The 15,010-nt window shown below is 44.9% G+C and overlaps 1 protein-coding gene across 1 annotated transcript in view; it reads left to right on the top strand.

The window, feature by feature from the left end:
* The window catches only part of LOC126455781 (hemocyanin-like), a 54,861-nt gene that overhangs the window by 7,441 nt on the left and 32,410 nt on the right, over positions 1 to 15,010 (top strand). Inside the window, exons 3-5 of the mRNA XM_050091546.1 lie at positions 427 to 765; positions 9,557 to 9,762; positions 13,450 to 13,678. Of these exons, the coding sequence (XP_049947503.1) occupies positions 427 to 765; positions 9,557 to 9,762; positions 13,450 to 13,678 (774 nt within the window). The remainder of the gene's footprint in view (positions 1 to 426; positions 766 to 9,556; positions 9,763 to 13,449; positions 13,679 to 15,010) is intronic.

The raw sequence follows: 15,010 nt of genomic DNA on the forward strand, positions 1-15,010 counted from the left end.
ACATGAATTTTTTTTATTTCTGGATGCGACGGGGAATCCTCCTGGCGGAGACGCCACGTAAAGTACGCACGCATGCAAAAATCAACTTATGGTTCGTTCAGAAATCAACTTAGAATGTGTTCAAAAATGGTTCGGAAACCGACAGGGATGCTCTTCAAAATTATGTGAATAATCGATAGACCAAAGTGTGCTGGATGCTATGTGCGTTGTGAAACAACATCTTTTCTTCAAGCTCATGAATTTGGCGCCCTCTGAAATTGCCGTCCGGGTTAGATACCCCGGTTTGCCCCCACTGCCGCCCCTAGATCCGGGCCTCGTTTCTGCACAAGAGTCGCTCCGCAGTCACCTCAGTGAGCAGTGTGGCAGCGGTGTGGGTATGTGGAGAGGTGCACTGGGCGCTGAGACGTCGGCCGTGTGTGCCCGCAGGACCCGGAGGCGGTGCGGCGGTGCTGCAGCTACGTGTCGACCGGGCGGTCGCTGGCGAGGAACGCGGTGTTCAGCCTGTTCGACGAGCGCCACCGCGAAGAGATGGTGGCGGTGTTCGAGGCGCTGTACGCGGCGCGCGACTTCGACGCGCTGCTGGGCACGGCGGTGTTCCTGCGCGACCGCCTCAACCCGCGCCTCTTCCTGTACGCGCTCAGCGTGGCGCTGCTCCACCGGCGAGACTGCCGCGGCCTCACGCTGCCCCCCGCCTACGAGATCACGCCGCACATGTTCCTCACCACCGACGTCGTGCGCCGGGCCTACCAGGCCAGGATGCGGCTCGTGAGTACACAAGTCTCTTAATATCTTTTAAGAGGGGTGGCACATCAAACGGACCGACTTGGAGCAGGAGTGGCACCACAGGACATTTCAATTTCCACTTGCTGTTGTTGTTGTTGTGGTCTTCAGCTCTGAGACTGGTTTGATGCAGCTCTCCATGCTACTCCATCCTGTGCAAGCTTCTTCATCTCCCAGTACGTACTGCAGCCTACATACTTCCACTGTCTGTGATGTTGTTGTGGTATTCAGTCCTGAGACTGGTTTGATGCAGCTCTACATGCTACCCTATCCTGTGCAAGCTTCTTCATCTCCCAGTACCTACTGCAACCTACATCCTTCTGAATCTGCTTAATGTATTCATCTCTTGGTCTGCCTCTACGATTTTTACCCTCCACACTGCCCTCCAACGCTAAATTTGTGATCCTTTGATGCCTCAGAACATGTCCGATCAACCGGTCCCTTCTTCTTGTTAAGTTGTGCCACTAACTACTCTTCTCCCAAATTCTATTCAATACCTCCGCATTAGACATGTGATCTACCCATCTAATCTTCAGCATTCTTCTGTAGCACCACATTTCGAAAGCTTCTATTCTCTTCTTGTCCAAAATATTTATCGCCCGTGTTTGACTTCCATACATGGCTACACTCCATACAAATACTTTCAGAAACGACTTCCTGACACTTAAATCTATACTCGATGTTAACAAATTTCTCTTCTTCAGAAACGCTTTCCTTGCCATTGTCAGTCTACATTTTATATACACTCTACTTCGACCATCATCAGTTATTTTGCTCCCCATATAGCAAAACTCCTTTACTACTTTAAGTGTCTCATTTCCTAATCTAATTCCCTCAGCATCACCCGACTTAATTCGGCTACATTCCATTATCTTCGTTTTGCTTTTGTTCATGATCCACTGTCTATACTTGTACACTGTCTATACTTGTACAAATAAATTTATAACGCCCTGGTTCCCGGGTTCGATTCCCGGCGGGGTCAGGGATTTTCTCTGCCTCGTGATGGCTGGTTGTTGTGTGCTGTCCTTAGGTTAGTTAGGTTTAAGTAGTTCTAAGTTCTAGGGGACTGATGACCATAGATGTTAAGTCCCATAGTACTCAGAGCCATATACTTGTACAAATAAATTAATAACGCCCGGGTTCCCGGGTTCGATTCCCGGCGGGGTCAGGGATTTTCTCTGCCTCGTGATGACTGGGTGTTGTGAGCTGTCCTTAGGTTAGTTAGGTTTAAGTAGTTCTAAGTTCTAGGGGACTGATGACCATAGATGTTAAGTACCATAGTGCTCAGAGCCATTTGAACCATTTTTTTAAATTTATAAAACTTTGTCAGCATGACCAGGAAGGATTCAGAATTCACACTAATAGCAGTGGAAGTTGTAAAATATAACGAAATAATTTTTTTACATGTGAAATTTTTTTTACGTGTGAAATTTCGTCATTTTTTTCCACTTACTAATGGCAGCATTTGTTGCTATAGGTACACTTTTCTTCATAAATAAGAGAGATTCTTCGATGAATTTTGCACAGCATACAAACTATACTTAAAGGCGGATGGAAATCTAGAATTTTCCAAATCTATTAAAAACTGTGGTAAAAATTGAGGTAATTAACTACAAAATTTGTGTTTTTTATAAACATGAAGTTTAAAATACAACAGCGCATTCGTTTTTCCACAAATTAAATAAATTCTAGAGTTTCATACACCTGTAAGTATGGTATGTATGCTGTGCAAAATTCATCTACATCTACATCCATACTCCGCAAGCCACCTGACGATGTGTGGCGGAGGGTACTTTGAGTACAGAACGCACACATTCAACAACCAACTTATCATTCGTTCAGAAATTAACTTAGAATGTGTTCGAAAACCAACAGGGATGCTCTTCAAAATTATGTGAATAATCGATAGACTAAACTAATTTATGAAGAAAAATGTACCTATAGCAACAAGTGCATCCATTAGTAAGTGAAAAAATGATGAAATTTCGCACGTGAAAAAAAAAATTATTTAGTTATGTTTTCGAACTCACACTGCAATGAGTGTGAATCCTGAATCCTTCCTGGTCATGCTGACAAAGTTTTATGAATTTATTTGTAAAAGTATAGACCTAGAAATTAAAATGTCCTGTGATGCCTCTCCTGCTCCACGTCGACCCCCCATAAGTATGTTCCCAAATCCTCCTCCTGAGACCATAAGGCAGGCCAGTTGCGAGCTCATATGGTCTTTGTTTGCAGCCTCACACGTACTTTATTTCATTTCCGGAAAAGCGTAGAGTAAGACACGGTTGTAGAAAGAAACAACAACTTTATCTTCACCAGCCACTAACTATTTATTTACACAACGTGTTTCGGAGGTTTCAACCTCCATTATCATAGACGTCATATTTATCAACGTAAATCAACCTGATGATGGAGCTTTAATCATACGATACGAACTGTGCAGATAAATAGATAGTCACGTGTAACAGAAAGCATGTTGTTTCATTCCATGCCAGTTATAGCGACGAAATACATTACCAAAAATGTTCGCATTTGTATATACTTCCACAAAAAAAATGGGATATTTAAAAATTAAGGTCGATCACATTAGTGCGCATGATGTTAATAGCATCTCGTGTGGACCGATAGTTTCTTTCTCCTCGTCCCATTTTACGGTATTTACTGCCACTTACAAGGGTAGGCCGCCAATTGTGAAATTCAGATTCGATTCATACTGCGCATAATAAAAGCTCATGGCCAGAGTTGTAATGTGACAAAGCACCAAGATGCACTTCTCAGCCGTTGTCGAGAAAATCTACGGTTAAAATAAACCGTTGCGGTGAAATACTCTCTACGATTAATAATTTTCTACAGCGTCGTGGCGCAGCGGTAAGCGCTCGGGTTCGTAATCCGAAGGTCGCCGGATCGACTCTCGCGCCATGCAATATTATTTTGAATTATTAGTTTTTTGTATTTCATATATATATATATAAATATATATATAAACTATTAATGAATTGCTTATGCATGTTGGTGAAGGCGGATCGCTCTCCAATTGTACCGCCTCCATTTTTCCGTTTGTTTAACAAGGTGTACCAAAGCTCTCACGTCCGCACTGATTTTCGACGATGTTATAACTTGCGCTAGGGACCGCATCTACTTTCTTTCGAAGTTAGCAGGCAACTACGCTGTTATGCGGCGGCGGCTTGTTTCCTTCAAGTGTAACGAGCGAGTATCGGAGTTTATATTTCATACCTGCCACAGCAAATTTGTGTTCGTGGGGTTTCTATTCTAATTCGAACGTTTGACTTACGCTATACGTATTCGTTTCGGTATATCGTTTCTACGGCTTCCGTTAACTATACGTGGTTAACATTATGAAGACAATAACAATTGTGAAATACAACTTTGTTTGCGGAAAACATAACGATGTTCGAAGTCGCCAGTTTCTCCACGACAAACGACTTTCAACAACTTATTATATGCATAACTGTTGCAACTGATTGCCGGGAATTATATATATATATATATATATATATATATATATATATATATATATGTGTGTGTGTGTGTGTGTGTGTGTGTGTGTATGTATACACACATTTGAATTACAAAAAACAAATACCAAAAAAAAAAAGGTTGCATGGCGGGAGATTCGACCCGGTCACCTTCGGATTACGAACCCGAGCGCCTACCGCTGCGCCATGACGCTGTAGAGAAATATCAATCGTAGAGAGTATTTCACCGCAACGGTTTGTTTTAACTGTCGATTTTCTCGACAACGGCTGAGAAGTGCAACTTGGTGCTTTGCCACATTACACCTCTGGCCATGAGCATTTATTATGCGCAGTATGAATCGAATCTGAATTTCACAATTGGCGGCCTCCCCTTGTTAGTTTCCATACCTACCTCTGTCTCCCAGACTTTCTTTCTCCACTCATTTTATGTTTCTTCATGTTTCCTCGTAGTATTACAAGGTTAATGGCTTGCCAATGTTCACTTCACCTTTCCTTCGTATGTCCAAACAATGGTTTTGCACTGCCATACTGACCCATAGGCTTATCTTAGACGATACCGTAGAAGGGAGACTGAAGAAACGCTAATCAATATTTTTAGAATCAAAGAAAAGTTTTGACTATGTTGACTGAACCACACGTTCTGTTTTGTGTCCAGGTGAAATTACCTTCGTCCGGCTACCACTGTGGCCGTACTCTGCGAAACGCCTCATCAAACTATAAGACAAGAAATACAGGGTTGTTCAAGAAGAAGCACTAGATTTCAAGCACTTATTACCAATAAACTACAAAAGATAGAAACTCTTTCCAGGAACGTTGGAATTGCGTTTTTATCTTTTGTAGTTTGGAAACAATATACGTCTGAAATCTGTCCCCTATTTTTGACAACCTCAGTACTAGTTTATTTTATTACGTAAATGAATGAAGGATTTATTTAAGATCTTTGCCACAGGATTACTGGATAATTTACAACTGTCACTGATTACGAAAGCATTACTAAGTTACAAACTCTTCTCATGCAGTACAATGTTCGACATTTACAACTTCACAATTCGTTTAACTACTTGTTGGCCCTACACTACGATGGAGACTGCTATAGCTGAGGTTACTAACTGGTGTGAGATCTTCATCCTCTAAACTATGTTGACATCAGCATGAGAGCCCTGCTATTCTCAGAGGGGAGAAGTGGTGTTCAGGAGAGCCTCTCATACGTCCAAATGTCGTTGCGGATTGCAGCGAGCCGTCACAAAATCTGTGGTATCGATAAGTGTTGCCGATTTTCGTATGGCACAGCGATCGTTGGACGACACCATACTTTGACTTTGAAACTCTCAAGAGAGCTGCGATAAAATATAGATATCGAAAGATTATTTACAACTTGTACAGCAACAAGACGAGATATTCCGAGCTCTTAAAATTAGCGAGTGGGGGGGGAGGGGGGTTATTGCAGATCGTACATTATTTCATCTAATATCCAGAACCTCTGAAACACTGAATACCACAACGGAATTTTAAGATAAGTGTTATTGTTGTAACACCGACGAAGCAGCACATGGGTATTAATGTCAGCACCAAGGCCTGTTCTGTCTGACATGTCACTCATAAACTGCTGCCGAGAAGAATGTGAAGAAAAACAGAAGCAAAAGAGAACAGTTACAAGATGATGAACAATTTCAAGTACAAAATTTACAGAAGGAAACAGCATTCCTTTGGACAGAAAAGAAAGAATGAGGAAAAATACAGGCTATCATCGTGGTACTACTTGACTTACAGAAAGTGCTCGAAGAAGAATTAGCAACAGAGTAACAGACATGCTGTGGAGAATGGTGAAGAAGGGAAGAGGCAGAAGGCGAATGTTTAACATGTACATATATGAAGAATTACTTTTAAAAACTGGAGTACAAGAAAAACTTGTTCACAAGTGTTGGGCATTTGGGCACGTTACGCTTTGATGTAACCCACAGAAAATGTAAAACGAGAAGATATATTAAAGTTAAACTTTGAAGACGACATAACATTCCTGAAAACAGAGAAGACTTAGAAGAAGTGTTGAATGTGGCGGACACCACTCGTAGCCCAAGAATTATCACTAACTACACATAAAACAAAAGGAAAACCGATGAGGAGTTGTACGATGTAGAATAACGACCTACGTAATATCAGAATGTCAAAGACGCATTCGTACAAGTGGGAGAAATGAAAAAAAGCTCACCTCTCAAGGAAGAATGGTTACATATGCTGCAGAAATCAAAACGATAACTGGAAGAAAACGCCCTTCAATAACACTAACAATTAATTGGATAACGCAGCTTTTGTAATGGTGTGTGTGTGGTGCACAATGTGAATGATGGATCCTGAGAAAAACAGAGACGAACTGGAAGCACTCGAAATATTTTACAACTGTTGGATAGAGATCCACAAGATTTCGAGGTACTAGATCGAATGTAAGAGGACAGAAATGTGTGGTTAAGCGTCACCATGAGAACCTGTCAAGCCTCTGGCTCAAATGGCTCTGAGCACTATGGGACTTAACTTCTGAGGTCATCAGTCTCCTAGAACTTAGAACTACTGAAACCTAACTAACCTAAGGACATCACACACATCCATGCTCGAGGCAGGATTCGAACCTGCGACCGTAGCGGTCGCGTGGTTCCAGACTTAAGCGCCTAGAACCGTACGGCCACACCGCTCGGCCACTCCGGCCGGCCCAAGCCTCTGGAAACACATTCTGGAGTAGAGAGACAAATCATATTTTGTCTTCTCCTATATTACTTACGCTTAGTCCTGGAATGGTCCCTTAAAAAAATCCAAGGCCGCCCCCTTCGCCCTGGCCTGCAGCACTCAGCTACTCGTCTACCTCTATCATCTCGCTGAGGACGACACGTCCTAACCTACTGTTGCTTGAAACATCGGATATAACTTGCTAAGATAACCATAACTAATATTCGAATATGACAACTGTATTGTCAATTTAGGAGGGCAAGTCAGAAAGTAAAGGGGGCTTTTGAGAAAAGGATTGTTTATTCTAATGATGGAAAACCGAAGCATACATTATTTTTATAAATACCCCCCCCCCCCCCCCCCCCGGCCCCTTCTGTTCTTCAATGTTCTTTGCCCAACTTTCCACAGGTTTTTGATTTCGGAGGGAAGAAAGTTGTTTGGTTGCATCTGTAACCAGTTTTGCACCTCATCAATGACTCCTTCTTACCCTGAATCCTTGCTTCAATGAAGATAAGATATGGAAATCGCTTGGAGCCAAGTCTGGGCTGTATGGCGGGTGTTCCAGCAGTTCGAATCCTAACTCTTTTATTGCTTCGGCCGTCCGCTTGGCAGACTGTGGCCGAGTGTTATCTTGCTGCAGTATTACTCAACGTTTGGATCTGAATGCAATTTTCAGTACAGTTCGCAACACGTGACAATAGTTCTCTCTGTCTCTGTCAGTCCATAATGGCCTAGGGGACATCGGCTGGTACGTATTTCCTGACTCTTGAGTCGTGATAAGCATCTGGCATCACAGTGCGCTTGCTTTCTACGAATAATATCGGCAGGTTTAACACCTTCTACAAACAAACAGCGAATCACTGCCCTCCTTGGTGCAGATGGACTATGGAGCTGTCATGTTTCACGGTCTTCTACAATACTACGACTAACGCGGGAATAAGAGTGACACGTTAAATAGAATTGTTGCAGATGAAAATACTTCAGCTCTGGATACTGGCAGTGTTACCAACACCCAAGGCGAGAAATTGCGAAAGTCCCTATACTTTCTGACTTCCCCTCGTCAATACCTACATTAATCTACACTCCTGGAAATTGAAATAAGAACACCGTGAATTCATTGTCCCAGGAAGGGGAAACTTTATTGACACATTCCTGGGGTCAGATACATCACATGATCACACTGACAGAACCACAGGCACATAGACACAGGCAACAGAGCAAAGCACAATGTCGGCACTAGTACAGTGTATATCCACCTTTCGCAGCAATGCAGGCTGCTATTCTCCCATGGAGACGATCGTAGAGATGCTGGATGTAGTCCTGTGGAACGGCTTGCCATGCCATTTCCACCTGGCGCCTCAGTTGGACCAGCGTTCGTGCTGGACGTGCAGACCGCGTGAGACGCCGCTTCATCCAGTCCCAAACATGCTCAATGGGGGACAGATCCGGAGATCTTGCTGGCCAGGGTAGTTGACTTACACCTTCTAGAGCACGTTGGGTGGCACGGGATACATGCGGACGTGCATTGTCCTGTTGGAACAGCAAGTTCCCTTGCCGGTCTAGGAATGGTAGAACGATGGGTTCGATGACGGTTTGGATGTACAGTGCACTATTCAGTGTCCCCTCGACGATCACCAGCGGTGTACGGCCAGTGTAGGAGATCGCTCCCCACATCATGATGCCGGGTGTTGGCCCTGTGTGCCTCGGTCGTATGCAGTCCTGATTGTGGCGCTCACCTGCACGGCGCCAAACACGCATACGACCATCATTGGCACCAAGGCAGAAGCGACTCTCGTCGCTGAAGACGACACGTCTCCATTCGTCCCTCCATTCACGCCTGTCGCGACACCACTGGAGGCGGGCTGCACGATGTTGGGGCGTGAGCGGAAGATGGCCTAACGGTGTGCGGGACCGTAATCCAGCTTCATGGAGACGGTTGCGAATGGTCGTCGCCGATACCCCAGGAGCAACAGTGTCCCTAATTTGCTGGGAAGTGGCGGTGCGGTCCCCTACGGCACTGCGTAGGATCCTACGGTCTTGGCGTGCATCCGTGCGTCGCTGCGGTCCGGTCCCAGGTCGACGGGCACGTGAACCTTCCGCCGACCACTGGCGACAACATCGATGTACTGTGGAGACCTCACGCCCCACGTGTTGAGCAATTCGGCGGTACGTCCACCCGGCCTCCCGCATGCCCACTATACGCCCTCGCTCAAAGTCCGTCAACTGCACATACGGTTCACGTCCACGCTGTCGCGGCATGCTACCAGTGTTAAAGACTGCGATGGAGCTCCGTATGCCACGGCAAACTAGCTGACACTGACGGCGGCGGTGCACAAATGCTGCGCAGCTAGCGCCATTCGACGCCCAACACCGCGGTTCCTGGTGTGTCCGCTGTGCCGTGCGTGTGATCATTGCTTGTACAGCCCTCTCGCAGTGTCCGGAGCAAGTATGGTGGGTCTGACACACCGGTGTCAATGTGTTCTTTTTTTCATTTCCAGGAGTGTATATGTTACAATTTTTGCGTTACATGTCGTGCACCAAATGTTAATTATTGTCTGCAGAAACCAACTATCATCCCTATGAAATTTACTGGCTCGGTGAACAACCCGGAACAGAGGGTAGCGTACTTCGGTGAGGACTTGGGCATGAACTCGCACCATCAGCACTGGCACATGGACTTCCCGTTCTGGTGGAAGCCGACCTACGACCAACCCAAGGACCGCAAGGGAGAACTCTTCTTCTACATGCACCACCAAATGACCGCCAGGTATGTGTTTGAGAACATGCAGTTATAAAGCAAGGCTGCCTACCGTTATCACGTTTAGAGTCACGGCGCAATGCCGTGTAGCACATCAACTTGGCACTCACATATGAGAAACATGTTTCCAATACTCGGCAGTAGTTTTCTTGCTCTTAAAGTTCGCTTGTCTACCCGACTGAGCTACGAATAAAAGTTCGAACACGTCTGACCCTAGTCGCATATACACAATTTATTAAGTTCTAGGTTTCGCAGGCTATGTCAAAGTAGGTTTGGTGTGCTGACGTTTCGTACGAAGCAACATGTCACATTTTCTGGTACTGGATTTGTAACTATTTACTCTGAGGATATTATCAGTCCATCATATTTACAGACAGTTTCAAGCTCCCAGGTGGTCAAAGCAATCTGGGACAAAAGATCAACAACAAGTCTTTCTTTGATCAGACAGCAGGTTGCTCACACCTGCGAGATTCACAGGTTCGTTATTGGAATACACCCTGTGTTTTTCAGTTGCACGTGAATTTTCTTTATGACAAAGCGAAAATTTACAAAGTAACCTAATGCACAAACACAGGCGTATGCCAAGGGGCCATTCTCATCATAAACTGTTTTATTGAATGGTTTCTAGAAAATTATGATATTTTATCTACTTGACATCTCACCCACCTAGTTCAGTCTAGTCACATGGTTTTCATATATAATTTGGTTAACCATGACTCTCTGTATCGAGTTACGTACTTAACAGGTGTAGAATAAAACAAGAGAATACCTCATATCGTTAGATCTGAAGGTAGTGCTTGTATTTCCAGTGCGGTCTGTCATAACTCCCCCCCCCCCCCCAAAGCGAGGATCCTTCAGAGGATACATTTGCAATGTCGTTGCTGGACTATGTGTTAGTGTGCGTTATAATATCAGTGGAAGAAATCAGTACATTAATTTGTGTTTACAAAATTCACACAGTCTAATCGTGAATACGTTTATTATGGAATAAGTAGCCTGTTTCATCTTGACAAATTAAAATTGGACGCTGTTGCGTCTTACATTAAAACTGAGCCATCTCTGAAGTCATGAAACTCTAGCTAGAGGATCAAAACGGATCACTAATTTCCCTTTCAGAGTAGCGGCAGGTGGCTTAGCCATCTTGGCTGTTATACAATCATTCTCGTTTTTATCACAAGCTCAGCTGTTTTCAGATGTGTACCATTTTGAAGTGCTTCTCCTACCGTCCTAATTTTATGTCGTCACCCCCTGCGGGTTCAAAAATGATGGCGTTGTTTATATATACATGTTTTTGTTTTTTTAAAAAAATGTCAAAACTAGAAGAAAATTTGCGGTGATGATCTGTCCGAAAACCAGTTCCTATAGATATGTGGGCCGATGCAGATCCGCAATTCAGCGTTTGTATTTTAATTACAGATGATGCAAAAGTCACAAAAGATGCAAGAGCAAATTACCGCAATACGCATGCGTGGACAGGTGCAAATCCTCGAGGCGTGATGCACGTAAGACATCAGGATTGATTGAGTGTGTATGTAAGGGTAGAAATTATGATGATGAATTTTGCTTTGCGGGGCGTGGTTGTCAGCGCCCGTACAAATCCCTAACGTGTCCACATTCCAGTCTCGCCAATTGCTGAATGATGATGAAATAATGAGGACAACACAAACATCTAGTGTTTGGGCTGGGAATCGAACCAGGAGCCCCGTGATCCAGGGTCAACAACGCTAAACTTTTTTTTCATTGTTATATTTTGTTCGTTATTATTCGTTGTTGCATTTGGGAGTAAGTTCCTATGGGACCAAACTGCTGAGGGGTTGCATTTGTTGGGGGAGGATCTCCCGTGACACCTGTTCAAGTTCATCGCTGGTCCCTTCCCTCAGCTTTTTATTACAGAGGGCAGCTAACCGTCTCACCGAACACGCTGAGCTACCGTGCCGGCGCAACTGGATCGCGAGCTGTGGACGACAGGAATTGTCGATGACGGACTTATGGGGCCATAAACTTCAACAAAAAGATTATCAGGTGCTATGTATCACTGATTTCTAAGCGATGAATCACCACGCTGTTGGAGAACGTTACCTTTGCGGAAAGTCAGAGACTGCGATTTATTCATGGTGAAACACCACCCCATTTTCTACGGTTCCTGTGATAGTACCTGAACGCAACGTTTCATGGGTGACGGATTGGCCTACGAGGTCCAGTAGCATCGTTTTCCCGTTCACCGGACGTGAATCCGTTAGATTTCCGGCTACGGTGACATTTAAAGGCGTTGGTATACGTCCAAAACCATTGACAAGGGGGCTGTTGCTGCAGGAGTGTGTGACCAATGCACGTGAGGCAATCCCAGTGGAGTTAGGTGTATTTGAAAGCAGTGCGTAGTTCACTGTGAAAAGAGCTGAAGGATGTGTCAGGATAGGTAGTAAACACATCCAGCACTGCCTATAGTATCTGCTTCCACATAGCAGACAGATGTGTATTAGAGGACACTTTGGCCCATATCTCAGCAAATATTAGTTTCTGGAGATATCATTATAGGAATTGGTTCAAGTGGCTCTGAGCACTATGGGACTTATCTTCTGAGGTCATCAGTCCCCTAGAACTTAGAACTACTAAAACCTAACTAAGGACACCACACACATCCGTGCCCGAGCCAGGATTCAAACCTGCGGCCGTAGTGGTCGCGCAATTCCAGACTGTAGCGCCTAGAACCGGTCGACCAATCCGGCCGGCTTATAGGAATTCTCTTTTAGTTTTGACGCATACTGCATCCTATAGGTTAGGTGAGGTTAGTGTTGTTTATCGTCCCGTCGACAACGAGGTCATTAGAGACGGAGCGCAAGCTCGGGATAGGGAAGGATGGGGAAGGAAATCGGCCGTGCCCTTTCAAAGGAACCATCCCGGCATTTGCCTGAAACGATTTAGGGAAATGACGGAAAACCTAAATCAGGATGGCTGGAGACGGGATTGAACCGTCGTCCTCCCGAATGCGAGTCCAGTGTGCTAACCACTGCGCCACCTCGCTCGGTTGCATCCTATAGAAATATGCGACACTTCTGTTAAACACCCTGCAACACATTGCACAGAACATTGCTCTATACAGGCTACCCGCCAGGGTAGTGGAGAGCGCTAATGCGCTGCTTCCTGGACTCGGGTAGGCGCGCCGGCCCCGGACAGAATCCGCCCGGCGGATTAACGACCAGGGCCGATGTGCCGGCCAGCCTGGATGTGGTTTTTAGGCGGTTTTCCACATCCCACTAGGTGAATACCGGGCTGGTCCCCTTGTTCCGCCTCAGTTACACGGCTCGCAGACATCTGAACACATTCGCACTGTTCCATGGATTACACTCGACGCAGACAGTTGGGGTACACTAATTCCGTCTGGGGGGTTATGGGATGGCGGCAGGAAGGGCATCCGGCCACCCCTTAAACATTAACATTCCAAATCCGATTAACGATGGCGGGACAAGGTTCAAGCGATAGATAGATAGATCGATTGCTCTACACAGGCTGATTCGAAACTTGCAAACGACAAATCACCAAGCTCAGCTGGTCATATGATTATATAACAGCCACGGGGGAAAACGGAACTGACTTTCACTAAATTCGTGGCTGTGGCACCGGACATGAAAGAAAGTGGACCTCCAGAAACTCGCCGGCCGTGAGGCAAAGTGACAGAGAGAACTCTTTGTGGTGCAGATTCGACGCCGAGCGGCTGTCCAATGACCTGCCGCCGGTGCGGCCGCTGGGCTGGTACGAGCAGATCGAGGAGGGCTTCGCGCCGGGCGCCATGTACGAGAACGGCCAGGAGTTCCCCATGCGACCCGACCGCGTTAGCTTCCGCGACCTGCCCTGGCTGCGCATCTCCAGCATGCAGGCCTACGAGGACCGCATCCGGGACGCCATCGCTGCCGGATTCGTCAGAACGGTAAGATCTGACACGGAACACGCTGTAGAGTGTATGCTGTGATGTAAAAGAGGATCGTCTTTAGAAGTCTTCGAGCTCTGTTCAGTGCACTATATTCGTAAGGTGACATAGTCTCCTTCAGACAAGTGTATAATATAAATAATATACGAAGACAGTAACTTGTTCTGGAAAGAACAGGTACTGTTGATGACCGTGCAGATTTTCCCTGGAATAAATGATGACTAACTGACAACCTCAGCTGCCGACAGGTGTTGTTGATGTACCTCGATGTGTACAGCCCCGGTCGGGGCACACATTTTCAGCTGTCCACATCGAGGTACATCAACAACACCTGTCGGCAGCTGAGGTTGTCAGTTAGTCATCATTTATAACATAAATTAGTCTAGTAATCGCGAAGTCGCTGTTTCGAATCTCACTAGAAGCGACCTTTTTTAATCCCTTTTTTTTAAATTGTGTATTTATTGTTGTATAAAAATATTAATAATAATAACGCCGTGTGGCACACCAGCCTGGAGCAACTCTTTCAATTGGACGCCGCTTCGGCCACTTGCATTTCCGTCAGCCCCTGGCATCTCGTTTTCCCCGGACTGTCACCCATCCAAGGACTAACCGAGCCCAACGTTGCTTAACTTCGTTGGTCGGACGAGAACGTGGCAAGGCCGTTGGGCAAAATGTTAAACAAAAATATAGAATTAATCATTTTGAAACTAATATCTTATTAGTTTAAATTACTGATTGCATGAAAATACGAGTATTCGCAACAAACTAAAATTTGGTTCAAATCAACCATAAAATAAAAACTCCTTCATTTATAGCCAGTCAACAGTACTATTAACGCACAATTTTAAACATGGCTGTGAGCCAGCAGGCGTACAAGAACGTGATTTGTATAATACAGCTAACCAGTAGCAAGAAGATGTAACTGATCTGGTTTCGACACCGACTACGGGTGTCTTCATCAGTAAAAACAAAATCAATTACATGTAGTGACAGATGAAAAAAGATTTACAAGCAAACTGCTCTCGGCATATAAAATAGCTTCTTAAAATCATTTTGTGGCAGTTCAGTACATCGGCATACAGCGTGCTACACATGTAGCTATAATTTTTACTGGCATGTGCCATTGTTACGTCAGTTCCAATACCTGTAATTTTTATATGGTTTTAAATATGAATTTAAGAAGTTATTTTATATGACGAGAGCATTTTGCTCGTAAATCTGTTTTTAGATATAACTATTTTTGGTTTTGCTGATGAAGACACCCATAGTCGGTGTCGAAAGCAGGTCAAGTTAAATCTTGTTGCAACCGGGTTGCTGTAGTATACAAATCAT

This window comes from Schistocerca serialis, chromosome 2 (assembly GCF_023864345.2).
Source record: "Schistocerca serialis cubense isolate TAMUIC-IGC-003099 chromosome 2, iqSchSeri2.2, whole genome shotgun sequence".
Classification (NCBI taxonomy): Eukaryota; Metazoa; Arthropoda; class Insecta; order Orthoptera; family Acrididae; genus Schistocerca; species Schistocerca serialis.